Source organism: Bos indicus x Bos taurus, chromosome 3, assembly GCF_003369695.1.
Source record: "Bos indicus x Bos taurus breed Angus x Brahman F1 hybrid chromosome 3, Bos_hybrid_MaternalHap_v2.0, whole genome shotgun sequence".
Lineage (NCBI taxonomy): Eukaryota > Metazoa > Chordata > Mammalia > Artiodactyla > Bovidae > Bos > Bos indicus x Bos taurus.
In genome coordinates, this window is record NC_040078.1 from 45,590,859 (window position 1) to 45,617,524 (window position 26,666).

At 37.9% G+C, this 26,666-nt stretch overlaps 1 protein-coding gene and 1 long non-coding RNA gene across 7 annotated transcripts in view; one reads left to right on the forward strand and one right to left on the reverse strand.

Moving 5' to 3' along the window:
- The window catches only part of LOC113889582, a 45,209-nt gene extending 41,887 nt beyond the window's left edge, over nucleotides 1–3,322 (reverse strand). For all 6 annotated transcript variants that reach the window (XR_003510295.1, XR_003510297.1, XR_003510293.1 and 3 more), the window contains exons 1-3: nucleotides 3,231–3,322; nucleotides 3,070–3,135; nucleotides 1,302–1,351 (exon numbers count right to left, since the gene is read on the reverse strand). This is a non-coding gene — a long non-coding RNA (uncharacterized LOC113889582). The remainder of the gene's footprint in view (nucleotides 1–1,301; nucleotides 1,352–3,069; nucleotides 3,136–3,230) is intronic.
- Nucleotides 3,323–3,370: 48 nt separating this feature from the next.
- DPYD (dihydropyrimidine dehydrogenase) overlaps nucleotides 3,371–26,666 on the forward strand; it is a 923,891-nt gene continuing 900,595 nt past the window's right edge. The window contains exon 1 of the mRNA XM_027536430.1: nucleotides 3,371–3,620. Within this exon, the coding sequence (XP_027392231.1) occupies nucleotides 3,582–3,620 (39 nt within the window). The 5' untranslated portion in view covers nucleotides 3,371–3,581. The remainder of the gene's footprint in view (nucleotides 3,621–26,666) is intronic.

Genomic DNA, 26,666 nt, shown 5'->3' on the forward strand with positions numbered 1-26,666 from the left:
TAGAAACTGAATATTCAGTAAGCGACCAAGCCAAATATGGACCCTCGCTTCCTGGTGCTTACATTCATAAATAGATGTGACATATATTACACAAATCACACCACCCTTATGGCAGAAAGTGAAGAGGAACTAAAAAGTCTTTTGATGAAAGTGAAAGTGGAGAGTGAAAAAGTTGGCTTAAAGCTCAACATTCAGAAAACGAAGATCATGGCATCTGGTCCCATCATTTCATGGGAAATAGATGGGGAAACAGCTGAAACAGTGTCAGACTTTACGTTTTGGGCTCCAAAATCACTGCAGATGGTTATTGCTGCCATGAAATTAAATGACACTTACTCCTTGGAAGAAAAGTTATGACCAACCTAGATAGCATATTCAAAAGCAGAGACATTACTTTGCCAACTAACATCCATCTAGTCAAGGCTATGGTTTTTCCAGTGGTCATGTATGGATGTGAGAGTTGGACTGTGAAGAAGACTGAGCGCTGAAGAACTGATGCTTTTGAACTGTAGTGTTGGAGAAGACTCTTGAGAGTCCCTTGGACTGCAAGGAGATCCAACCAGTCCGTTCTGAAGGAGATCAGCCCTGGGATTTCTTTGGAAGGAATAATGCTAAAGCTTAAACTCCAGTACTTTGGCCACCTCATGTGAAGAGCTGACTCATTGGAAAAGACTCTGATGCTGGGACGGATTGGGGGCAGGAGGAGAAGGGGTCGACAGAGGATGAGATGGCCGGATGGCATCACTGACTCGATGGCCGTGAGTCTGAGTGAACTCTGGGAGTTGGTGATGGACAGGGAGGCCTGGCATGCTGCGATTCATGTGGTCGCAAAGAGTCGGACACGACTGAGCAACTGAACTGAACTGAACACTCAAATAAATTGGCAAATAAAATCTGACAGGGCTATGGGGCTTCCTTTGTAGCTCAGTCAGTAAAGAATCTGCTGCAGTGCAGGAGACCTGGGTTCGATCCCTGGGTCGGGAAGATGCCCTGGAGAAGGAAATGGCAACCCACTCCAGTATCCTTGCCTGGAAAATCTCATGGACAGAAGAGCCTGGTGGGCTGCAGTCCACCAGGACTTTATGGGGTCATAAAGAGTCAGGCACGACTGGGCAACTAATACCTACTTACTTATGGAGAAAAAAATAGGGTGCTGTGAAAGGATAACAGAGACAGGGTAGGTCTAATTTTGTTGGTGGTGGGCATGGGTCAGGGAAAGTTTCTTTGAGATCTAAAGTGCCAGTGGAATGGAGGATATGTACAAAGGGAGAAAAGTGGTAGAAGACAAGACGTAACATTACCTTGTAACTGGAACACAGTGACTCTTGGCAAGAGAAGCCCTAGGGTGAAGCTGCAGAAGAGAGGAAGTGCTGGTTATTCAGAGGTCACAATGAAGTTTGTATTTTCTTCTGAATGCAGTGGGAATCACTGAAAGATTTATTCTGTGTGTGTGTTTTATGAGCCAATTAATACTTTTTAAAGCTTACTGCTACTGCTAAGTCACTTCAGTTGTGTGACCCCATAGACGTCAGCCCACCAGGCTCCCCCGTCCCTGGGATTCTCCAGGCAAGAACACTGGAGTGGGTTGCCATTTCCTTCTCCAATGCATGAAAGTTAAAAGTGAAAGTGAAGTCACTCAGTCGTGTCTGACTCTTAGCGACCCCATGGACCGCAGCCTACCAGACTCCTCCATCCATGGGATTCCCCAAGCAAGAGTACTGGAGTGGGGTGCCATTGCCTTCTCTGTTTTAAAGTTTAATCTGCAGTGAAAAGGAGTAAGAATAGAAGTTGCAATACAATCAGCTTGGCTCTTGGTGGGTTCAGTGAAGATGGAGAAATGAAGAAATGTTCCAAGATGTATTTAAGAGGTTGAATTCTGAGAGCTTGGGGATGCTCATTAAATATGGGAGAAAAAGGGAGTCAAGAAAGATTTCAAGGTTTCTGTGTAACTTTCTACCTTCTCTTAATACACTATTTAAGAAAAATGTATCCATCTCCTAGTAAATTCCAGGTTCTGGAAGGTAATCTGATGGTTTGTTTAAAGAAGTCTTCCCACCCACCCATGATAGTGAGCACTCACACCCCACTGCTGCTGCTAAGTCACTTCAGTCGTGTCCGACTCTGCGACCCCACAGACGGCAGCCCACCAGGCTCCCCTGTCCCTGGGATTCTCCAGGCAAGAACACTGGAGTGGGTTGCCATTTCCTTCTCCAATGTGTGAAAGTGAAGTCGCTCAGTCGTGTCTGACTCTTTGCGACCCCATGGACTGCAGCCTACCAGGCTCCTCCGTCCATAGGATTTTCCAGGCAAGAGTACTGGAGTGGGGTGCCATTGCCTTCTCTGACACACCATTAATTCTGCCCTAATCCTTCTTTTACTTTTCAGGCAGGCATCTCTCCTATTAGTTTGCTCATTTCCTTACTCTGAGTAACTTTCCATGAGAGTGATGTTTCTTCTTGAAGACTATAGCCAGATAACCTAACACAGTGTTTGGTAATGAAAATGTTCAATAAATATTTATTGAATGAAATGATGAACTAATGAAAGAATAATGATGAAGAGGAAATACTAGAACCCAGGTGCTCACTGTCTAGCCAAGAGAACTAAGAAGTGTGATAAAATCCTTAACAGAAGTAAGCAAGATGAGTTTCAGGAGAAGAGAGGACGATGGAGGGAAAACGGAGAGAGACATCTGGAGTACAGATAGATATACTCAGAGGTGAGGAGAATATTTTCTGGATTGAGACCATCTCCAAATGAAATAGCTCCCTCCCCAGCAAGCTCTAAAACAAAACATAAAGAACAACTCCTGACAAGAGCTTCACGTTTTAGAATTATTTTTTTAAAGAATGGATTGTCCTGCAAATATACAAGCTTGATTCTGTACCACCTACAGGACTTAACTGCTTGCTGCTTCTGACTGTAGAAATTTTTTCTCACCTCTATTCCTGGCCCCTCTTCTCCTCGCCTCCCTCTTGCCCCCGGCCCCAGGGACCGTCCATTTTCAGAAAATTCTTGCCCTTTCCTGTTTCCGCCTATTTGTTGAATGTACGGAGGAACATTTACTACCTTATCCCTGAGGAATTCTGAAGATGCAGTTGCCAAAAGACAGTGTTTCTGCACCTCGCAGGGCTCCTGTGGAAGGAAAGAAAATGAATAATTTGTTACTTAGGGCGTCGATTGTTTTTACCTTTAATCTTGCGGCTCTGTCACATCTAGCCCCCACCTACCTAGCTCTGCCTCGAACAGTTTATAGACGAGAGGCCAGTGCGCTCTCTCCCTCCCTTCCTGCCAAGAGTAGCAGGAAAACAAGCAGCTAGGAGGAGGGGCGGAGGCGGGAGCCGGGGCAGGACTCCAGTCCGCCGCTCTGCCCGCTGTGCGGGGCTAGAGGAGCCTCAGGGCCCCGCGCGCAGCCCCGCCCCGGGGGCGTCACCGCCTGGCGCCCGCCCCGCCTCCGCGCCTCTGGCCCTCCGTTTTCTATTTCTAGGGGCGCTCGGGCAAGCTGTCACTTTCGTCTCTGGCTGAAGCCTGAGGACGCGGAAGGGTTCGTGGCAAGGAAACCCCAGGCTCTGGGCATCGCCATGGCCCCTGTGCTAAGCAAGGACGTGGCGGATATCGAGGTACCGACTGCGCGCGGGCTGGCGAGGGGAGGGCGGGGAGCGCAGCTGGTGGGTGCCCGAAAGGGCGCTGCGGCCACCGCCGGGCCGGGAAAAGAGTGGGAGACTCGGGAAACTTTGCCTCCGCTCGAGTTCTGCGGAGGAGGAGGAGGAGCAGGAGCAGCAGAGGAGCCGGCGCCCCGTGTGGGCTGGCGGGGAGAAGAGTGGGAGTCCGCGGCTGCAGGGGTGTCCTTCGCGTTGGGACCTGGCTGTTTACTTCGGAGTCAGGGTCCGAAGTTTCTGGGTGGCCGTGACTGAAGCACTAGAAGAGTTCGAGGGAGATGGACTTTCTCATAAGGGCGTTCATTTCGCAGCCTATCCCGCACTTCCTCTTTTGCCCTGTAAGCGTTTCGGGATACCTGTCTGTTACCCCCACTTCCAGTCGCTGAATTCTGCATATTTGCAGAGGTGGAGGATAGAAATAATGGAGATGTATATGTAAGCTACAGCAGCCACTGCTAGCCTTAGTATTGCTTATGAAAGTAACATAGGGAAGAACGAGATAGGATATTGAGAACATGAAAAATACAGTGCCTTCAGAAATACAAAATAAACTGTATATTCCTCTTCTCAACAGTTTTTTTTATTTTCTCTTGCACCGTGTTCCTGTAAAAATGTCATCTTTTTCCCTGTGAATAAACAGGAAGTAACATGTAGTAACCTGAAGTAACATGACCATTTCCTTTGATTTCTCCCTAGGACCTTTATGCATGCGACGAGAGAAATATAATTACAAGCAGTGATTTTAGACATACTAATCCAGTGTTCACAGTTCTGAGCTAAAATAAACTGCTTTTTAGTTTTTTGTTGTGTTTTGCTTGGGGCTTTTTTGTGCATGCCTGTGTTTTCTTAACAAATGACATTTTTCTTTCCTCCGTCCTTTCAGTCAGTGGCTTAAGTAAAACTTTAAAACCACCTGTTTGCAAAAGAGCTGCTTTTGCCACCGCGTTGCCTCTAACATTGATTGTAGGAACTTTGTGTTCTGTTTGGGGGATGGTAGTAGTGTTTTCTCCAGACTCCATACTTCGTTTGAAAAATCCATCGTGGTAATTAGAGCCAAAGTATGACTGAGCACACACGTACATGCTGTGTGTACATGTCTACTTAATTTTACTTGTGATTTCTCTTGTGGATAGTTTACTTTTTCATATTGATCAGTGTGATATATTTAACCCAATATTCATTCATGCACAAGGTAAAGGATGATTGATTTATGTTGGCCTTTTTGGTCCTTGTTACTTTGACTTAACCAACCCCCGTCCCCCCACCCCTTTTTAAGCTAACTCAAATAGTAACCTTCTGACAACATTCATGTAGTACTGATGTACTGACATCAGAATTAAGAATATCAGAGGGCTGGCGGCTTTTGGAGTTTGAATTTCTTTATCGGTAGCTGTTTTGCATTTGTCCATGAAATCAGTTCTTAACCACATTACACTAAGGAAAAGATGCCACTGAAACATTAATGACCAGTTTAATTTCCCGAATTGTTTCAACTAAGACTATTTAAGAAGGTCAGACCCTTACATTTACTCACCTCAGTCTAACCTTAGTCAGCCTGATATTACTTGTAATATAGAATAGTGGTATTTAAGCTTTTTCAGCTTTTGTGTAGTTCACACATGCAACACACTTTAATCAGTAACATCTTTCATCACACATAGTTATTTTCTTTTCCCTCAAAGTAATATCCACGATTCCTGAGCTAGAGTACCATGAAAGAGCATGAAATTCATCATTAAAATATAATGCAGTGTGAAAAAATACATTAAGTGTAGAGGAATACATTCAAGTGTAGATGTCTCAAGTGATCCTATTGACTCACCAAAGTTCATTTTTTTGAATGAATTATGAAAGCTCATAATTTTTAGTTTTCTATCAAATTTGAATGCATACATTGGATTTGGTTTTTTTGAATGAATTCATTAAAACCATTGTCTAGAAATTTATCTGCTTGTGACCATTGCCTTAGTCTCAAATATATGAAGCACACCATCTTTAAAAAAAATTATCAGTGTAAAACAGAGTACATGTTCAATTGATAAATGAGAAAAGAACAGAAGGTGATAGTAACAACCCTCTATAACAGTGATTTAATTTCCCCCTTAAGCTACCTATAGAACCTCAAGTTGCAGTGAAGCAGCCAAGAAATATTTTATTTCTGGGGCAAAAAGTTATTGAGGTTTACAGAATTATTTTGTGTGCTCACTCCATATTTCTAACCTCAATCCAATATCACATCTGGGTTTGAAGGGCTGAGAGCATAAAAAACAGTCAGAAGGTCACCAGACTCCAAAACTAAAATATCCCTGGGTAGGAAGATAGGCATAGCAAGGATGCAGTAGTAGATAACAGGTACTTGGCAATAGAACCTAGCTCATATGCTCAAAAATTATTGTCGTTATAGAAGATGTATGAGAAATCAGACTTTTTTCCAGATATGTTAATGTGGTTCAGGACCACATTGTTTTGGAATCTGGTGCAAATTGCCTGTGGTTGAGGTCTATTTCTACGCCTTTTCAGACAGGTGACTGTTTAAATACCTAACTTCTCTGTGTCACATTTGCATGATTTGCTAAGTAAGGAGAATAATCAGACAAGAAAACATATCATAGCACATCTTCTCCAGAAAAGAACAAAATATGATAAAATTAAAAATTTTGAACACTAAGGAAAATCACTGCCTATGAAATAATTGTTATTTTAAAGTTCATTAATGTAGCTATAGACTTAAAAGATATTTTGCTTTGTGGGCTTACTTTTAGGATACAACTGAATTTTATCAAGAATGACTTTTGAATACAAATTCTTTGGGGAAGGTTTCAAAAAAGGTGACTATCAGACATTGATCACTTTCCCTCACCTCAGCAATACCTTCACAATAATTCACTTAGTTTGAATCAACAACTGGTGTAATGTCATTATCTGTACTTTTAAAAGCAAGTAAGAAGGATTTTGGAAGAGTTCACTTTTGTTCAGTGTTTTGTTCCTCTCCACTGACATGGATAATTGAGAATTTACTATAGAAGTATAGCTGAAGAAAAATGTTTGCAGGTACAGTGAACTTTTAATTAACTCTTTGGATATTAATAATTCTGGTAAGTATTTATAACTGAACTGAATTGCTATATACCACTCTACTGTTTCCACAACCCCAAGTCAAGATTTTTTCTTAGAATTATCAGTTAATGACTCTTTGGTAGTTTATAAACTCATTTCAAATTTACTGTGAATAAAAAAAAAAGGTTTCAGTCCAATATCCACAAAATCATAATACTTTTAGAGTTAAATAGAAATGGTTTTTGAATAACTGATCCTATAACTTCTATTCATTTGAGAAGACAGTCGAGAATTTTGTGTTTATTAATTAAGAAAATAAGATAATAAAGTGATGGCTTTGGGAAATGGGAGTATAAGGGTAACAACTTGGAGAAATTAAATTTTTAGGAGAATTTTGCAAAAAGGCTAATTCGTTGGTAGAGGTGAGAAAAGATATTGCAAGAATACCCTTTATTGTAACTGCTTTTGCCCCTGGGGAGGGAGGAGGTAGATCCCAAGAAGAAAATACAGACACAGCTTTGCAGAAGGTATGCATTATTTATTTATATAAACCTACATTTTTTTTTAAGTCCAGTTTTGTTTCCTTGCTTTTATTGATTGGGTGCCACAAATCTCTGGGAATGCTATCTTGACTTGCTAAGGCTTTTAAAGCATTAAAACTAAAATTTCATTTTCAATTTGTTTTGTGAGTTTGCATTTTTAAAAATATACTTGTTCTCCCTACTTTAAGCTGTCCTGTGGACAATACTTAATTTTAAAGTATTTCTCCTTTCTAAGGAATTTAGCAGGGCAGTAGAAACGTGCCTGATTACAGTATTTGGAAAGTTACTCCAAATTTGGAGTTATTTCAGTGGAAGCCTCTTGTAGCTTTAAGGTACTATACACATTTCTATAGTTAAGAATGGTCATATATATATATACATTTCATTATAGTTTTTCTTCTAAATTCTGCCTCCTACACATGAATTCAGATGACTTGCTTTCAGTGATTTAATTAAAAACTGAGATTAATGACTAATGATGAATCCATCACTAGGGAGATTTTTAGATTGGATCTGCTTAATCTTAATCATAGCAGATAGTGTTGACTGATGGCTTAATTGTAAAAGTGTGCTAAAATTCAATAGCCTCCTTTCTTACATTGTAGAAGGAATATCCAGTTTTGGAAAGCTCCACCTTTGCAGTGAGGAATTAATAAGAATACTATGAAGACCTTTAATCAAAATGCTGAGATAATTGGATGATCATTAAGCAATCATATCTTTCCTTAACTATTTGAATACAGTATTTTACCATACGTTGTATATGAACTGGCAACACAACAGCTGAAAAATAGACCTTCCTATAGGATAAACAGGTGTGGTCACTTGTGGGGAGAATTCAAAAAATTAGCATAATGTTAAGTTACAATATTAGAAATACTAAAATTAAAGACAATGAGACTGAAAAATATTTCTTGTCATGAAATAATGTGACAAAGAAGCCATAAGATATTTGATATAGTCTAGGCTTCCGTGTGCTGAAGAGATTGAAAATGAGAACTGGCCAATTTGCCTTTCTGCTTCTTAGCTAAATGGACACAGTGATAAATAGTCCTTAAAACTGTAAAGAAAATTCTGTGTCATTTATATCCTGCCTTAATTAAAAAATACTTAATAAGGCATTCTAAGATTGTGAATTTATCTATGATCAGGATTTTGATTTTCAAATGTGACATGTTTGCCTTCTGAACTTCATTTCCTCTTAATCCTCCATATTAAGACAGAAGGTGTTTTTTGGCCTCAAACATCAATAATGTGGGTGTTCACAGATATCCTGGAGCCAGTTATACTACTGATAACTCTTAATAGGATTATGTCTTTCCTGTGGTTTATAATTATTACTGCTTCCATTGCTTTTAATTAAAATGTTATACTAGTAGATATGAAACATCTGTATTTAATTCAGCATATAACTTTTCTTTCAGACTCTTCACCATACTTATCTATATATTGATGTTAGGAACTCATTATATTTATATAAAATTTTTGATTTGTACTTCAAAAAATTAAGCTTCATTTCATGGTTAGTTTAAAAAACAAAATAAACACACTGTGTTAAAATAGGCCTGTGTTCACATCCTGCCACCAATATTATATATATTTTTGTTTGTATGATTGTGGTCGTTTCCTAAACTGTCATTTCTTTCTTTGTCAGTTGGATTTAATCTTATTTCATGTACTAGATATAAGGATTAATTGGAGTCATGTACATATAATAACTCAGCATCTGTCACTTGAAATATATACCTCTTGAATGGTAGTAGTTATTTTAAATATTATGATTGAATGTATGTTATACATATATGTTATATAAATGTCATTTGGTTAGAATATTGCCCAACTCCAAGAATTAACTAGTGGTATCAAAAGCTGTTAAAATATGTGAGGAAAGAGAGAGTTCATGAAGTTAGAAGAATTATGAGAGGGGCTTATTACAGATTAAAAAAAGTTGCAGACATGACTTATGAGTAAATTCCTGAATTATTTTTGTCAGTATTAACAGTGAGATGGGGGAGTTTTTGAAATTCAGGTCAAATTAAAAGGACTGTCTTCATTTTGCTTTTGATTTCTGTTTAAAAATCATTTTAGCACCCACTGAATAGCAAGCCCTATAGTGTAAGCTGTAAAAGATTTAGAGGAAGCATGTGGTGAAGGCCTTTTCTATATAGGATTATCCACATCTAACACACTGGGGCAGAGAGTCAAATGCAGGAGTCCTCCTACTCCTAACCCTTGCTGTTTCACTGCATTTGTACATGTGGATTGAATTGTTGGTGTTTTTCTGCATGTTTTTATGACTAGATCAGGTCAAACCATTGGGAAATTTACTTCTTGGCATTCTCAATGATTTTCAGACAGGATTATTGTTATTCTTCTGTGAAAAGAAATCCTTATGTATCATTATTTTAAGAAAAAGTGTCCAGCTCCATATCTCTTGTGTTTAACTGGACTAAACTTATAGTTTCTTTAAGCCATCATATTAGCTTCAAAGAAAGTTTTTTCTGGGCTTCTAAGCATCCTTCCACACACTATATTTGTATAGTATTTTATAATATATATTTACATTATATATTTAATATATATTATATACTGTATATTACAGTATTATATACTATGCTATATATATATATATAATATATATATTATATATACATATAATATTATACATTCTGTAACTGTTTTAAGTCCGAGGGAGGAGGGAATTGGAGATCAACCTATTTTGCACCAGGAAAAGGTAAAGTGTGTCCTTTCTAAAGGATGACTCAGATCATAAACTTTTTGCATTACATTATAATAATTTCATTTCTTTGAGGATTTCAGCTTGGTTGTGTAATAGCATTCTCACTATCCTCTACCTCTATCATAATAATTAAAGAGACAATCTGTGTTCCTACCTCCCAGGTGCTTGGAAATTGATATTATGAGTGCTTATGAATGTCCCCTTGAGGCAATCCTGACTAGGCCACTTTGAAGAAAAATCTCTTCATCAATAATGAAGCCCTGAGGGCCACTTCTCAGGGGACCAACACAAAATTACATGTCAACTCCAGGCCTGATTTATACAGATGGTGCTCAAGGATGGAGCCTGACTGCACTTCTCACTCCCCCAATATTTTATTACCTCCCACTCTCTGCTGATCCACCCCATGCCCCTTCCCACTTTCACTTCTCCCCCCAAGCCTCAGCCTCCAGTTTTCACCTTGTTTTTACCTACTCAAGATTGACTCCTGTAAGTAGATCCACTTCTTCAGTCCTTGTGAAATCCTTTGAATGATATTAAAAATTGACCATAGTAGCATGTTAAAGCTTTAAAAATTTTAGTATATTTAACTAAAGGCCAGGTGAAGATCTTCAGCAAAACAATAGAAGATAATGTGTATTTACTATATGTTAGTGAAAATAAGCATCCTGGGATAGGGGCCAAGTTTGGGCATATTTTTGCTCCACAAGTCAGATCCTTTGCGTCTGACCTTGTGGAAGTCACTCAACCTCTGGGAAGAGTCTGCTGATTTCCTCAACAAGTTTGTTATTGATCAGTCTTTCAGTGATGGTTTGTAATAAAATATGGGATTGGTGAAATTGTTTGGAAACATGACCTGCTGGGTGATCATATTAAGGAAATGCAAGGTGGTGGTGTCAGAGCTAGTGTATTTTACACTCTATGTAGGATTAAGTGTACCATTTATACCAGCCGTGTGGATTTGATATACATCTGATTTTTACTTTTTTCATGCTTGCCTGCTTCCTTTTCTTTTTTAATCAAATAAATAAGTCTAAATCTCCCCTGAGCATGCAGAAGAAGTCTGATTTTTCTATATATGGCTGGAGTTCTGTGAAGGTGATCTGGAATTCATAAATTCATATTTTTGTATATCTGTAGGATGATGCTATCTTTAACTAGAAATTAGGAACAGAGATTCCAAAAAGGAATCAGTTTCTCCAGTGTGCTTTTTGATCGATAACTGTCAGTGGAAACTAGATTACAAATAGTTGGGTCCCCAGGCCCACAGAAATACAAGGTACTTTTCTCTGACTCTGCACCACAGTGTCCTCAAAATTCTGGGGATTCTCTGCTAAATATTTTTCCATGACAGATTTTGGGGAATGCTGGTGTAAAAGTTTGATGTCCTCAGTAATTCAAAGAGAAAGTTATTCAGTTCCCCTTCACAGATCCCTGGGAATAAATCATGACAACTTTCACAGAAAAATACTCTTTTTGAGAGGTTAATTTTCATTAAAACATTTTTTCATTTCTCTAACTTAATTTTAAAATTATTTTTAGTGATCATTATAGAAGATTTAAAAGATACAAAAAAGGGTGAAAAGAAGATCCCAAACATACAGTCACACCACATAAAACAGTCATGCTAATAGTAATTTAGTATTATTCTATCATGAGGTTTTTTCCCCCTAAATAGTTCAATCATATACAATATTTATATATTTATTGAGGTGTAGTTAATTTACAGTATTAGTTTCAGGTGTACAATATTATGATTCAAAATTTTTATATATTATACTCCATTTCAAGTTATAAAATATTAACTATATTCCCTGTGCTATACAATATAACCTTGTAGCTTATTCATTTATACATAGTACTTTGTATATCTTAATCCACTACCCATATCTTGCCCTTTTTTCCTTTTTTCTCCCCGCTGGTAACCACCAGTTTGTTCTCTGTATCTGTGATTATGTTTCTTTTAGTTATTTTCATTCATTTGTTTAATTTATTTTTTGATTCCACATATAAGTATTAACATGTAGTGTTTGTCTTTCTCCATCTGACTTATTTCACTAAGCATAATACCCTCCAGGTCCATCCATTTTGTTGCAAATGACAAAATTTCATTCTCTGTTTTGACTGAGTAGTATTCCAGTGTGTGTACACACACACACACACACACACACACACACACACACACACGGCCCCATCCACCAGCGAACAGGCTGCCTTAAGATCCCTTGAACACACAGCCTCTGCTACATATGGCCCTGTCTACCAGTGGGCCTGGGACTTGATCCCACACACCAGGGAGCAGGCATTAGAACTCGTATCCCTAGGGCCCTTCAACCAGAGACTCCAGAACCCAGGTCTTCCCTCAAGTGGGCAGGCAGTAATCCCAGAACCCAGTGAGTTTCAGCCCCATCTGCTAGTGAGTGGACACCAGTTCCAGTTCAGTTACAGCTTGGTGGCCTGCCATGACAGGGTCCACCTTACCTATCAGCAGGCTGACACCACTCTGAGAAACCTTGGCCAGCCGCCACAGGTTCTGACTCAGCAGTGAGTTAACACAAGCCTGGGGCCATGCAGCCAGAGACCCTGGGAACTGGCTCTGCCCAACAGTGAGCTGGCACTAACCCTGGGATCCCATGGACCCTGGCCCCAGTGTCCCGTGGAGCCTACCAGTGTCCAGCACCAGCCTCAGACTCCACCAACCCTGGCCCGACCCACCAGCAGGCCAGTATCAGTTCTGAGATATCATGGACTCCTCAGCCAGTTGCCCTGACTTCCAGCTTCACTCATCAGCACCAAGTTTGGGACATCCAGAAACTCACAGCCTGCCATGGCAGGAACAGGCATTATCTACCAGCAGACAGACTCTAGATCCAGGAATCTTAACCCTATGCCAACCCACTGCAGAACCAGCTTTGCCTAAGAGTTAGCCAGTACAAGTCCTGGGACCTCCTGGGGTTCTCCATCCAGCTGCCTTGTGACCTGGTGCTGCTAACCAGTAGATTGCAGCTTCTGTACAAGGCAAGACTTGGAAACCAACTGGATGAAGGAACAGCCACATCTACCAAACTACCCACTGTACTCAACCTGCTGCAACAGATGTACCCATGCAGCCTTCATAGGTGCACCACTGAAGCATATAGCTCTAGTGATCAGAGGGGACTATACTGCTGGGATGCATAGAGCATCTCCCACAGAAGGCTGCATTTCTCAGGTCAGGAAATGCAACCAACCTACCAGATAAAGAGAAATAAAAACAGCAATTCAGACACAATGAGGCGACAAAGAAACATGTTCCAACAGGTTAAGGTAAACCCCCAGACGGAAAACTAAGTAAAGAAGAGATAGGCAATCTACCAGATAAAGTGTTTAAAGTAATGATTGTGAAGATGATCAAAGAACGTGGGAGAAGAATGGATGAACAAAGTCAGAAGTTAGAGGTTTATAACAAACAGAAAATATAAAGAGAAACCAACTAGAGATGCAGAATACAGTAGTTGAAAGGAAAAACACACTAGAAGGAATCAACAGTAAATGAAATGATACAGAGGAATGGATCAGTGAGCTAGAAGACAGAGTAGTGGAAATTACGGACACTGAACAGAAAAAAAGAATGAAAAAAATGAGGACAACTTAAGAGATCTCTAGGAAAACATAGTAAAAACTATCTCATAAAAACATAGTAACATTTGCATTATAGTTGCCACAGAAGAAGAGAGAAAAGTAAGAGAACAAGGTTGAGGGTATCATAGGTGAAAACTTTCCTAGTCTGAGAAAGAACACAGACATCCAGGTCCAGGAGTCATAGAGAGGCCCAAACGGGATCAACACAAAAAGATAATACCAAGATGTATTGTAACTGAAATGGGAAAAATTAGAGAGAGAGCGAGAATATTAAAAGCAGCAAGGGAAGAGTGATGAGTTATATAGAATGGAGCTTCAATAAGGCTGTCAACTAACTTTTCTGCAGAAACTCTATAGACATGGTGTACTTAAAGTGATGAAAGGGAAAACCTACAGCCAAGAATACTCAACCCTGCAAGGCTTTCATTCAGATTTGATGGAGAAATAAAAAGCTTTTATAGACAAGCAAAAAGAAAAAGAGTTCAGCACCACCAAACTAGCTTTACAAGAAATATTAAAGAGGCTTTTCTAAGCAAGTAAGAAAAGGCCAGAACTAGAAACATATATAAATTACAAAAGGAAAAGCTCATTGGTAAAAGCAGATACACACTAAAGGTAGTAAATCCACCTCATACAAAGCTAGTAAGAAGGTTAAGAGATGGAAGTAGTAAAATCATCTATATCTGCAAGAGGAAGTTAAGGGCTACACAAAAAGATGTAAAATATGTCAAAAACAATAGTAGTGAGGGAATGGGGAATAAAACTGCAGGATTGCTAAAATGCGTTTGAAACTAAATAAGCAACTTAAGAATCACATACATGTATGTACGTATATACATACATATATAGTTATGTATAGACCTCATACTCAATATTAACCTCAGACCCAAAATCTATAATATATACCACACAAAAAAGAGAAGGAATGCAATCTTATATTGGCCTTTTTATTCTGTCAGAAGCATTTCCCTACATTCTTACTATTTAAATATTTTTAAATAGCAGCATGATTCTCTGGGAGTGGAGATAACAAAATTTATTGAAGATAAACTTCATTATCTTTTCATTCATGCTTTTGAATTGTGGTGTTAGAGAAGATTCTTGAGAGTCCCTTGGGGTTCAAGGAGATCCAACCGGTCAATCCTAAAGGAAATCAGTCCTGAATATTCATTGAAAGGACTGATGCTGAAGCTGCAGCTCCAATATTTGGTCACCTGATGTGAAGAACTGACTCGTTTGAAAAGACTCTGATGCTGGGAAAGATTGAAGGCAGGAGGAGAAGGGAACGACAGAGAATGGGATGCTTGGATGGCATCACCGACTCAATGGACATGAGTTTGAGTAAGCTTAGGGAGTTGGTGATAACAGGGAAGCCTGGCGTGCTGCAGTGCATGGGGTTGCAAAGAGTCAGACAGGACTGAGTGAGCTGAAACTTGATTATCAGACATTTATTTTGTTTTTAGCATAGTTATTAAAAATAATGTTTCAACAAATTTTTTTTCTTAAAATACTGTAAATATTCTTGAGAGGGAGGCTTTAATGGTTTATAGTGCATTTCAGTTACACCTTTCTAACTTACAATGATTCAACTGAATTAAGCAACTTTAAAAGGTATATTTAAAATGGAAAAGGGGCTCATTATTGAGTGCAAAGACAGAAAGGACAAAATGGAATTGGAACCAATTATTCATTTTCCTCATCCTCATACCACCAATACAAGGCTATGAAATGACATTAGGCATTTGGTGGTCATTTCATTTGATGTGAATATGGTTTGATTTGGACTCGGTCCTGACTGATGCTTATTTTTAGTTTGTGGCTTTATTGCCCAATCATGGTTCCTTGTTTTTGCTGCCCTGAGATAACAAGATAAGGGGGTGGGGAGTCTCAAATTGTTATTTTGAATGGATAAATCTCAGATTGTCATCTCAAATGAATAAATATAATACCAACTGCAGATGTCCCAGTTTGTGACTAAGGATAGAAACTCTTATATTGAAGTCCAACTACCAAAATCACTCTAGCAGTCCAGATTCTCAAAGGATTCTTTCGCCTTAAGTCTTTACATTAAAAGAATGAATAATGTGTGTGTGTGTGTGTGTATATACAAGCACATGCATGTTTGCACTTTTTCCCTTTTTCTCATAGTACTTAAGAAGATGAAAGGGGCAATTAGTGTAACTACTTTTGCCTCAACACAGTTGTGTCACAATGACAAATTTAATAAAGCAAAACATTTTTCTTTTGTCCTAGGTGTGTTAACCAAAATAACTTTTTAAAGAACATTTCTTTTCTTTTTTTAATTTTTTAATCTTTTGACTATGCATCCCAGCATGTGGAATCTTATTTTCCCAACCAGAAATCAAACCCACACCCCCTGCATTGGAAGCATGGAGTCTTAACCACTGTACCACCAGGGAAGTTCCAAAATAACTTTTGATTCATGCTTCCTTTTAAAGCTAAAATTTACTTGCAACCCGAACTCTGAAGATTGGTATTCTTAAGCCTCTATGTTTTTTGAAAGAGATAAAGCATTCATAGAAAATTCTTAGATGGTTCATGAAAATTACTGCCCATCACCCCTTCATCCCCAAGCTAGATAGTAGTAAGCAAAACTTTAAAATATTTTTATACAAGTTTAAGATCACATTATCATGAAAGGATGCTAACTGCAGGTAAACTATTGTAAGGATTCGAAATACTTGAAAACTAGTACAGTTTTATATGGCTTTTACCAGTGTTTGAATGTGTATAAAATGATACCCTTTTAAGGTTAATAATGTTTTTTAATTTTTATTAAATTTTTAAATAAAAAAAATGATGAAAACATCAAATGGTTCGATTCCTGGGTCGGGAAGATTCCCTGGAGGAGGGTGTGGCAACCCACTCCAGTATTCTTGCCTGGAGAATCCCATGGACAGAGGAGCCTGGTGGGCTACAGTCGATGGGGTTTCAAAGAGTTGGACGTGACTGAAGTGACTGAGCACACATAACTGAAGAATGGGGGCAGTAATAGTAACATACCATAAGATTGTTGTATGGTTGAGGTAGACACTACATGTTTAATAGTTTTGAACACATAGTAGCTGTGCAATTATCAGCTATCAAAATATCAATGGCTACCAATGATTGTTTTTATTCTAAGGGGTTTTTTATCCCTTTGAAAATATGGAATGGAGGGGAGGGAAAGAAAACTCGATGTTTTCTTTCCCTGAGTTTGATTTTCACTGAGTTTGGGCAGAGGGCAGTGTGGTAATCAAGGGGTTGGTACGCTGACAGGAACATAGAGTTATAAGGAGTAGAATACAGAGGAAAGATGATGTGAAGATACATGAGAAAAGATTGCCTTATGAGTACGGAGGCTGAGATGGAGTGAATCATCTACATGCCAAGTAATGCAGAGGATTGCCTGCAAACACCAGAGCCTCCACAAGACACAGGTTTCAGAGGAAATAGGGCAGTTGACACTTTAATGTCAGACTTACAGGCCTCAGAACTGTGAGCCTGTTGTTTTACGCCATTCAGTTACCCTAGCAAATGAATACAGATTTTAATATGAATTGCAGAAAAGCAGGGATATTTGTGGAAGGAAGGAAGAGAAGGAGGGGTGAAAGTTTGGAAATAGAGATAGTAAGGCTAGGGATAAGCTAAAGTATGTAACAGGGGAGAGCTTTATAAATTCACATTCATAGCTTAAGGAAGTAATTAAGGTCAAATATCATAATATATTTTAAAGAGCCCTAAACATGCTATTAAAGTCCTGGTCCTGCCACTGTATGGCTTTGTCAAATTAAGCTAATTTCTGTTCATAAAATGGAGATCATGATCCTTTTCCTGTCTACATCACACTATAATTGATTGGAACAAATGAATTAAGAACAAATGCATTTGTAAGCTGGATTATCATGAAGTCATTTGACTTACAGACATGTACAGTACTTGTATGAGGGAAAAGTATGTTATAATTAAATATGACAAAGAACCAAATAGATAAATTCTAAAATCTACACAGAAAATTAAATATATTTTTTTGAAGCTAAAGTTATGAACAAAGTATGTATCTTCATTCAGTTTTATAAGTAATTGTTAAGTATCTGCTATATCCTAAGCACTACATTAAGTATTAATAAGATGTGGGGGCTGGCTAAAAAGATTAATGTGTCTTTCCTAAATGAGCTTATGACATCAGAATGTAATTTGAAGCAAATTCACAAATAAGTATAAATCAAGATAGAAGGTGAAAAGTGGGTATGATGGTTCAGAATTATGGTGTTAGAATTAAAGTATGCATATTATAAATCTACTTTCATGCAGCTTGATTTAGTTTCACACTGCTATTTTCATTTTATTGAATAAATGATAATAGATTCATGTAAGCTCTGATATAATCTTTTCCCACATTCGCTACAATCTCTTATAATTCAAGGGCCAAAAAATGAGTTAGGTGTCTGTTTCTAGGGATAGATAGAGGACTGTCCTGGCTGAACCAGGTCAAGTGTAAGACAGGTGTTACTGCAGGAGCTGGTAGAGTTAGTGGTAAGAGGGTTAAATGTGGGTCTGTGTACTCAGAGCACTTTTTCCCCCCCACCTTACTTAAAACCATGTTTCCAACCTTTCAAAGATATATTAGTTTCAGAAGTGATGAGGCCAAAGGCATAGAAAGGTTAAATGGTGTGACTATAGGCAGTGGTGAACTGGAAACTAAAATCTATGAAGATGAGCCAGTTTTACATTGCTCTGTATTTAGACATTAAAAAACATGACATGAAAATGAGGAATCAAAGTAGTATAGGAGTGAGAAGTCCTTCAGATGTTACCTCATTTTTTCTCACTGTATGCATTCACAAAATTTCTCAATAAGATGTTTTATATTCAGTTCTTCAAGGAGTCCTTCACATGTGTAAATGAAGCAAAGTATGAATGGCTTCTAATCCACAGACCAGATGGTTGCAGTGGAGGGAGCTGATGAGGCTTCATCAATCACTTCTCAACATGGTGTCAACTGACCAGTTTTGCCCTTTGCCGGGCTTCTTTGACCTCGGACAGGACACAGTCCTTATTTGTTGGAGAAATTAAGAAAAATCGGCAAAATGGACAAGAAAACTGGAATTGGTTTTGGGATTCTAAATATATATGATATATATGTTTTTTCTTTCTTTAGTTTCTATATATTTAGACATATGTTATAAAACTGATTCACCGGACCCCTTGACTGAAGGACATTATTCTTTTGCAGTTCTACTTTATAACAGTAATGATGCCACTGTGAAGACGATCACCTCATATTTGAGAATTAGAAAAAAAATGCATTACAAGGGTGCGAGCTGTGATTAATTTATATTAGCCTAACCATTGCCTCTTTTGTGTCTTTAGTACTAATACAATTTTGATTTAATTATGCTATAATGGCAAATGCTTAGAGGTCCATATTGTGTAATTATAATTTGCTCTACAATGTTCAAAACAAGGCAATTTGTCTAGTTCTCAGTTAATCTGAAAATGAAATAAATCAGGAATCTATGTAATTATTTCATTTCTCAATTTTAAAATAATATGCCTCCATAAGAACCTTTGGTTTAAAAATATAACCTTTGGGTTTGATAACCTTTATTCTTTGAGTCAACTTTTCTGGGGATATTAAATTACATTGACTAGTTATGCAAATTCTCATGCTATTACTCAAGCTCGCCAGTGCCTTTTAATACCCATGGGAACTACTTTGGATTAGAATGGACCTTTGAGTTCTTTCCATTATTATTAAGGTATTGTTGCTGAAATGTTATGATTACCTTGCTGCCCAGTGAATCCTATGGAATAAGCTCTGAATTATCCCATTGTTTTAATAAAGGCATCTTTAAATTTAATTTTTTTATTAGTGTAACAAATGCACAATATAAAGATAAAAATAAAGAAAAGCTTTTAATGAAGTCAGTGGTTCTTTTTACTGTTCCTCCCAGTGACGGATTGGCAAACAACTGACTGGGAGTGAGGAGAGGGGGATGGGAGCAGGGAAGCCATGATTTGCAGCATTTGCTGATTACTAGGTCATAGGCACATTCTCTGTGGCAGACTTTAAACCCTAAAAACATGAAGTTGGGAAAAAAGAAATGTTAATTGTAGGCTCTCCAGTACCCACTGGAGCGCAGTCCAGCATAGCACTGACTTCTCAGCTGTCCTCTCATCTTCTCTCCATTCCTCTTCTAGAGGCAGCACTTTGAGCTGTTTCTGTTTTTAATTCACCCAGTAATATGAGTCCAGTTTCTATTCATCTGTCACATTTTGGGACACTTTTCACTTTTTCTTTGGCTATTTGCCTAGCAGTTTCAGAAAAGTACAATATTTTAAAAGGCTACCTAACGGTTAAATTAAGATTTTAAAACATTAAATATTTGAGTTTCTGGGTTCCTCTAATAGAGTTGAAACTACCAAATAATGGGCTAGATGGTACAAAACAATGAATTGTAAGATAGTTTCAAGGAAAGTTTTCTAAGGAATAATTTTAAAAGCTATTATTGGTCCTAAACATATTACTAGGTTAATAATAGAATTAATGTAATAACCACAGGAAATTTCTACAGCCTTGTTCATGTAAAGTATTGATTTGCTAGACTAGAATGTTTTGTCTATTTCAAGATTCTGGTTATGGCAGAAGCTTTACTTTAGAACTGATTCATGAATTGTGAGAAACACCATATATATATATATATATATATATTTAAAAGTTATCAAATAATTTACTGCTGCTGCTGCTGCTAAGTCGCTTCTGTCATGTCCGACTCTGTGCAACCCCATAGATGGCAGCCCACTAGGCTCCTCTGTCCACAGGATTCTCCAGGCAACAATACTGGAGTGGGCTGCCATTTCCTTCTCTGCATAATTTACTAGGAGGGTTCAATTTCATTTTAATGAAAATTTTTACTTTCCTGATAAAAATTGTTATGTTCAGTGTAAAAAAAAAAAGGCAAAGGAATCTGAGATCTCATTATCTGTGGTAAATAACTTGTTCCTAGTCTTTTAAGTTTTTATTTCACTTCATAGTAAATACTACAAGAGATGTATTAATCATCTAACCTTGGTTCCTTAAATCTTAACAAGTGTGTAAATAGCTTGACTGTTGCTCACAATCAATTCTGTCATTTAATTATGTAACAACCTTGTTGATTTCTATCACAGTCTTCCATTAAGTCAAATTCTTCTCTATGCCAAAATAATAACCTTAATTACAAGTTAATATCCATCATTTTTGAGGAAAATGTTTATACCTTTGAATGAATTTAAATGCCAAGAAGGCTTGTAGAATGTATGTGGACCTATACAGTGACGGGAAGTGCCTTTTATCAAATACCTGGAAGTTATTACAGGTATTTAGATTGAAATAGAGAACAATAGCTGATTGTTTCCTAGTGGTATGCCCCATTTTAGAAAAGTCTTAAAAGTTAAATGGTTCTGTTTAGTATGCTCTTTTTACAAAATATTCTATGAATAAAATAATAAATCTCACTAGAAGCTGAATGCTACTAATTTGATAAAATTATTACTCATTACACAGCAATCTAACTCTGCTTAAAATTTATTTTCAGTATGAATCTGTAATATGACAGCTGAAGTATAAGAAGCTTTGTATTGAAAGTGATGGTGATAATTTACTCATCCTGAGATGAGTTATTATTTCAGTGGCAATGGAAAACTTTTAATGCTTAAAGAATTATTTAAATATAGGGATCGTGTAATCTTTCCTGTGGAAACAAAAGGAATCTAGTTTTATCCAAAAATTATGAAACACTGAACTGCTGACCTAGTATGCCTCTGTCTGGTCTTATTATTTATACATGGTTGATTCTTGCTCCATTTCTACCTTTTTATATGGCTTCTAGTCAGACAGAAGTGACTGGGTCAGAGGCAACATAAAATAGTGCATAACTCAAAATATTTGGTAGCTTCTTTGTAATAATATTCCTATATGAATATGGTAATGTAATGGAATCAGGAGACGTGGTCCTAATCTTGATCAACTTTAACTTGGGGTGTCCTTTCACCTTCCTAGGTGCATCTGTAAATGGAGGAGCCTTACAGCTCTAACATTCTAAGGAGGTGCAATTCAATTCATCGTAAACCTCCTTTATATTATATCTACACAAGGTCTTGAAGACACTGAGATGACTCACAGCCAGTCATTATATTCGTTATGGGCAGACAGGCACATAAGTAGACCATTTTTTACAGTGTGGATTTCACAGTGTGGATTTTATAGTGTGGATCATTGGAACACATGATCTAATAATACATGTAAAATTTTTTTTATAAACTGAAAGTGTTAAGCATATAATTTCTATTATAATGGGAGTAGTGTTATTTGGCATTTCTAAGTTGTAAACTTTATTTTTGGTACCAGAGCATCTGTGATTTCTTCACAATTAAGGAAGCAGCTTTTCAGATAAGATGTCTGGACTTAATTCAAATTTAACAATTGAAAGGCACTGGTAACATGCTGTATTTCACTGTCAATTTTTTTTTTTTTTTTTAGCTTATATGTCATTTGTAAGATGACACCAAAACTCAAGTGATGTGCCAAAATGAATTGAACACTTTTTCCTAAGCCAGTTCTGTATCCTAACTTTTATTTTCTGTGGTTATCCTTGCCCTTATAATCACAAATTGTTGACAAGGGAGATAGACGTATTTTTCCATTCTCTTCACAGTGTTCATTCATTGTCATCAGCTCCTTCCAGAGCTTCCTTAACAATATTTCTGAGACTTGCCTCTTTGTCATCATTTAACCCCCAAACAGGTAACCAGCTAGTTTGGTAGATGCTGTGGCTAACAGATAGATGATAGGTTTTTCTATAAGTCTGACTTATTTCATGTCTTGTTTACATTGTTATATGTCCTAAGGCAAAATTCATTTTATTATTTATGATGAATATGCAGCCATCTTTGAGTTGTGAAATATGAAAGAAATATGAAACTAATATTATTGGTGCCCATGGAGGAAGTACAGATTAGTGATTAACAGTATAGAGTCTAAAGACAAAACACATGTAGAATCTGTCACTTTCTGGGTGAGTTATTCAACCATTCACAGCTTTGTTTCCTCACCTTTGAACTGACAATAATATTAGTAACGGCATGTAGGATTGTTTTGATGATCAACCTTAAAAACACTTAGAAAAGTGCCTCACAAACTGGAAACTCTCATTTAGAATTAGCTATTACAAACAGTCATCCAGTGCAAGAACACTGGGAAAATGAAGTATTTCTTCAAGTAAGAAACATTATTAAATTTTGAAAAAAATGAGTTAAACTGTCTTGTTGTTTGAAATATATATTAGGCTGATAATAAATCTTGAAATTAAATCAGAAAGTATTGATAGAGATAGTGTATCTTGGAGCACTGAAGTGTGTAATCTACTAGAGTCTGGTAAGATGGGTTTAACACATCTTGGTTGGGAGTGTATATTGAAGGCAGAGAGTGTACAAATGATGATCATGGAAGGTTTCCAGAAAACAGTTTCTAAAGGAACATGGGGTAAATTTTTATTCACAACATCGTGCCATGCTGTAAAAAATTTATGTCAGTTAAAATGGAGAAACCTATTAACAGTCAGTCAATGGAGATTAAAATGAACCTTTTTTTTTTTTCTTTTTTTCTGTGCTGGTGCAACAAAATTTCCATTGATCACTTCTTGAAGTGAGTAATTTTTGGTTTAGGATTTTTGACACTGTGATGGATGTCAAGAAAAATAATAACTTATGCTGATGTGATTTCCCATTTTTCTTTTAAGTACATAAGCCAAATGCTTTAATTTCCATGTTTATAAATATTCTGACTCTGGATATTTTGCTTGTTGATGGGACTATCAGTGCTTCCCATACCTGGTTGGCCAACAGAATCACTGTGGGCACTGTAAGAACCAATTTATGAGGCATATTATAGAAAAAAATGAATAAAAGTGGCTTAAACAAGACAGTGTTTTATTTCTTCCTTGTGTGAAGAAGCCCAGAGATACATTGTACAGAGCATGCACTGCCTTTTTCTTGTCAACAGGTTTCTGTCTTTATGCTCTGATATCCTCAAGTCCACCACATTGTTCAGATCGGAAGTTCAAGTTTCAAAAGGAGGGAGAAAGGGAAAAATAAAGGTGCACCCGTCCTTTTATTGAGACTTCTGAAAAGAGTCACATTTCTAAATACATCTTACTGGCTGACAATTAGTTGAATATGTAAGTGGAGAAATCACGTTATTGCCATTTTGAGAATTTTTCTTTGTTTATTTCTTTTCTTTCTTTCTTTCTTTTTTTTTTTGGTCAAGATGATTTAGGAAGTTGCATGGGAGACAGGGTGAAGTGAAAGTGAAAGTCGCTCAGTTGTGTCCGACACTTTGTGACCCCATGGACTGAATTCTGGAGTGGGTAGACTTTCCCTTCTCCAGGGAATCTTCCCAACCCAGGGATCGAACTCAGGTATCCAACCCAGGTCTCCTCTTTACCAGCTGAGCCACAAGGGAAGCCCAAGAATACTGGAGTGGGTAGCCTATCCGTTTTCCAGCAGATCTTCCTGACCCAGGAATCAAACCAGGGTCTCCTGCATTGCAGGCAGATTCTTTACCAACTCAGCTATCAGGGAGAGAGTGGTCATTAAAATATGGTGTCTTGTCTGTATTTCCACTTTTCCTCAAGGTGGAGTATTAATAAAAGGTGTGAGTTTACCTTTTGTGTCAGGGGTCCCCACGACCACTCTCTGGCTCATTAATTCACTAGAAGTATTCACAGAACTCTGAAGTTATTATATTCATGATTACAGTTTATTATTTGAAAGATATCTTAAGATCAACAAAGAGAAAAGGAACATAAGTCAAATTCAGAGGAAACCAGGCAGAAGCTTTTAGGTGTCCTGTCTCACTGGAGCTCTGTGAGACGTGCTTAATTCCCCCCATCACAATGTGTAGCAACACGTGTGTAGTGTTGCTCGCCAGGGAGGCTGACCCAAGCCTTAGTGTCCAGAGTTTTTATTGGGCATTAGTCATGGGGGCATGTGGTGCTGCATGGCTGACTTCACTTATTCAAGCTCCAGACCACCAGAGAAAAAGCAGATGTTCAGTATTAATCACATGATGAGCTTAAATTATCTAGTCAGTTTAGTGTAGCATGGCCCAAGGCCTTAGGCATACAGAAATGCTCTGGTCAGAGCATTCTCAGCTTGGTTCCCAGGAGTGGGTCAAGGGCCACTTCTGAAAATAGTCCTTTTCTGGGACTGTGCTGGATTTGAGCAATTTAGGCCTACTGAATGAACCCATTCCCGCACATATTCCCACCTGACAGTAAAAATAAATGAAGCATATGAAACAATGTTTTTAAAGAAACTAGCTATCAGGCAACAAAAGATGCGCTCTCTGAGAGACAGAAAACAAAGGAGGAGAGCCCTCCAAATTTCCCCAGCTTACTCTCTTGAAAGAGTTTGTAAGCTTTAGCTTAGGAAATTGGAACCCACCCAGAGCTTAGTGGACTCTGGGGATCCCAAGGCACTGGGCTTTGTAGAACAGAGTAACAGGAGAGAGCTTCTCAGAAGGAAAACCAGAGCCCTGCAGGGGCCTCCCCCTGAATCTTTCACAGAGGAATGATCGGCACATGAATGTGAGAAAAATTACCCAAAGCTGGGTAAAGAACAATCTGAGAGAACTAGAAGGAGCAGTATCTGACATTTACTCTGGTCTGGAAAGAGTGCCTGCTCCCAACCGGCAGGACTGGAACACTTTGTCATAGAGCATTAGGTACTTGCCTCAATAGTGAGAAATAACCCTGGACTAAATACTGCTCTGATACCACCTCACAAATCTTAGAAGCAAGACTCAAGAGGATCAAACTGTTTCCACATAACTCAACTATGTCTTAGAACAAAACTCAAGAATATATATCGGAGAAGGCACTGGCGACCCACTCCAGTACTCTTGCCTGGAAAATCCCATGGACGGAGGAGCCTGGTAGGCTGTAGTCCATGGGGTCGTGAAGACTCGGACATGATTGAGCGACTTCACTTTCACTTTTCACTTTCATGCATTGGAGAAGGAAATAGCAATTCACTCCAGTGTTCTTGTCTGGAGGATCCCAGAGACTGGGGAGCCTGTTGGGCTGCCCTCTATGGGGTCGCACAGAGTCGGACACGATTGACGTGACTTAGCAGTAGCAGCAGCAGCAAGAATATATATAGGAATACAGGAATATCCCAACAAAGTGTGTCCACAATGCTTGGCATCCAATTAAACATTACCAGGCATTCTTAAAAGAAGTATGAAAATACAACTCATCATGAAGGTAAAAATGAATGAATTGAAACAAACTCAGAACTGACACATATGTTAGAGTTAGCAGAGGACATTAAAATAGTGATAACATATTCTATGTGTTCAACAAGTTAAGTAGAAGCACAGAAGATAGAAATGTAAATTGAACTATAGAAATTGTGCCTACTATATCTAAGATGAAAAATACACTGGATAGGATGAAACACTGATTAGATAATGCAGAAGAAAAGATAGTGTAATTGAGGACGTAGTAATGGTAAATATCAAAAATGAAGCACAGAGAGAAAAAAAAATGATGAGTTACAAGTTGTGGGACAGCTTCAAGTGACCTAATATGTGTGTACATGGAATCCCCTAAAGAGAGGAGTGGAGGTGGGATGAGAAATCAGGAAAAAAAAAAATTGTGAAAATAAATTCATAGGTCCAAAAAGCCCAATGAAGCCAAGCAGAAAAAATACAAAGAAAACCACAATAAGACACATAATCAAACTGATCAAAACCAATTATAAGGAGAAAATCTTCAAAGCAGCTAGGAAAAAAAAACCAAACAAGCAAATTATGTACAGAAGAACAAAGATAAGGTAAACAGATTTCTTCTTGGAAACAATACAGATGAAAAGACAGAACAACAAATTTAAAGCACTAGGGAAAAAGCACACAACTTTCAAGCTAGAATTCTATACCCAGTGAAATCAGCATTCAAAAGCTAAGGTGAAAAAGACTGAGATAAGTATCTGAAGAGAAGCCAT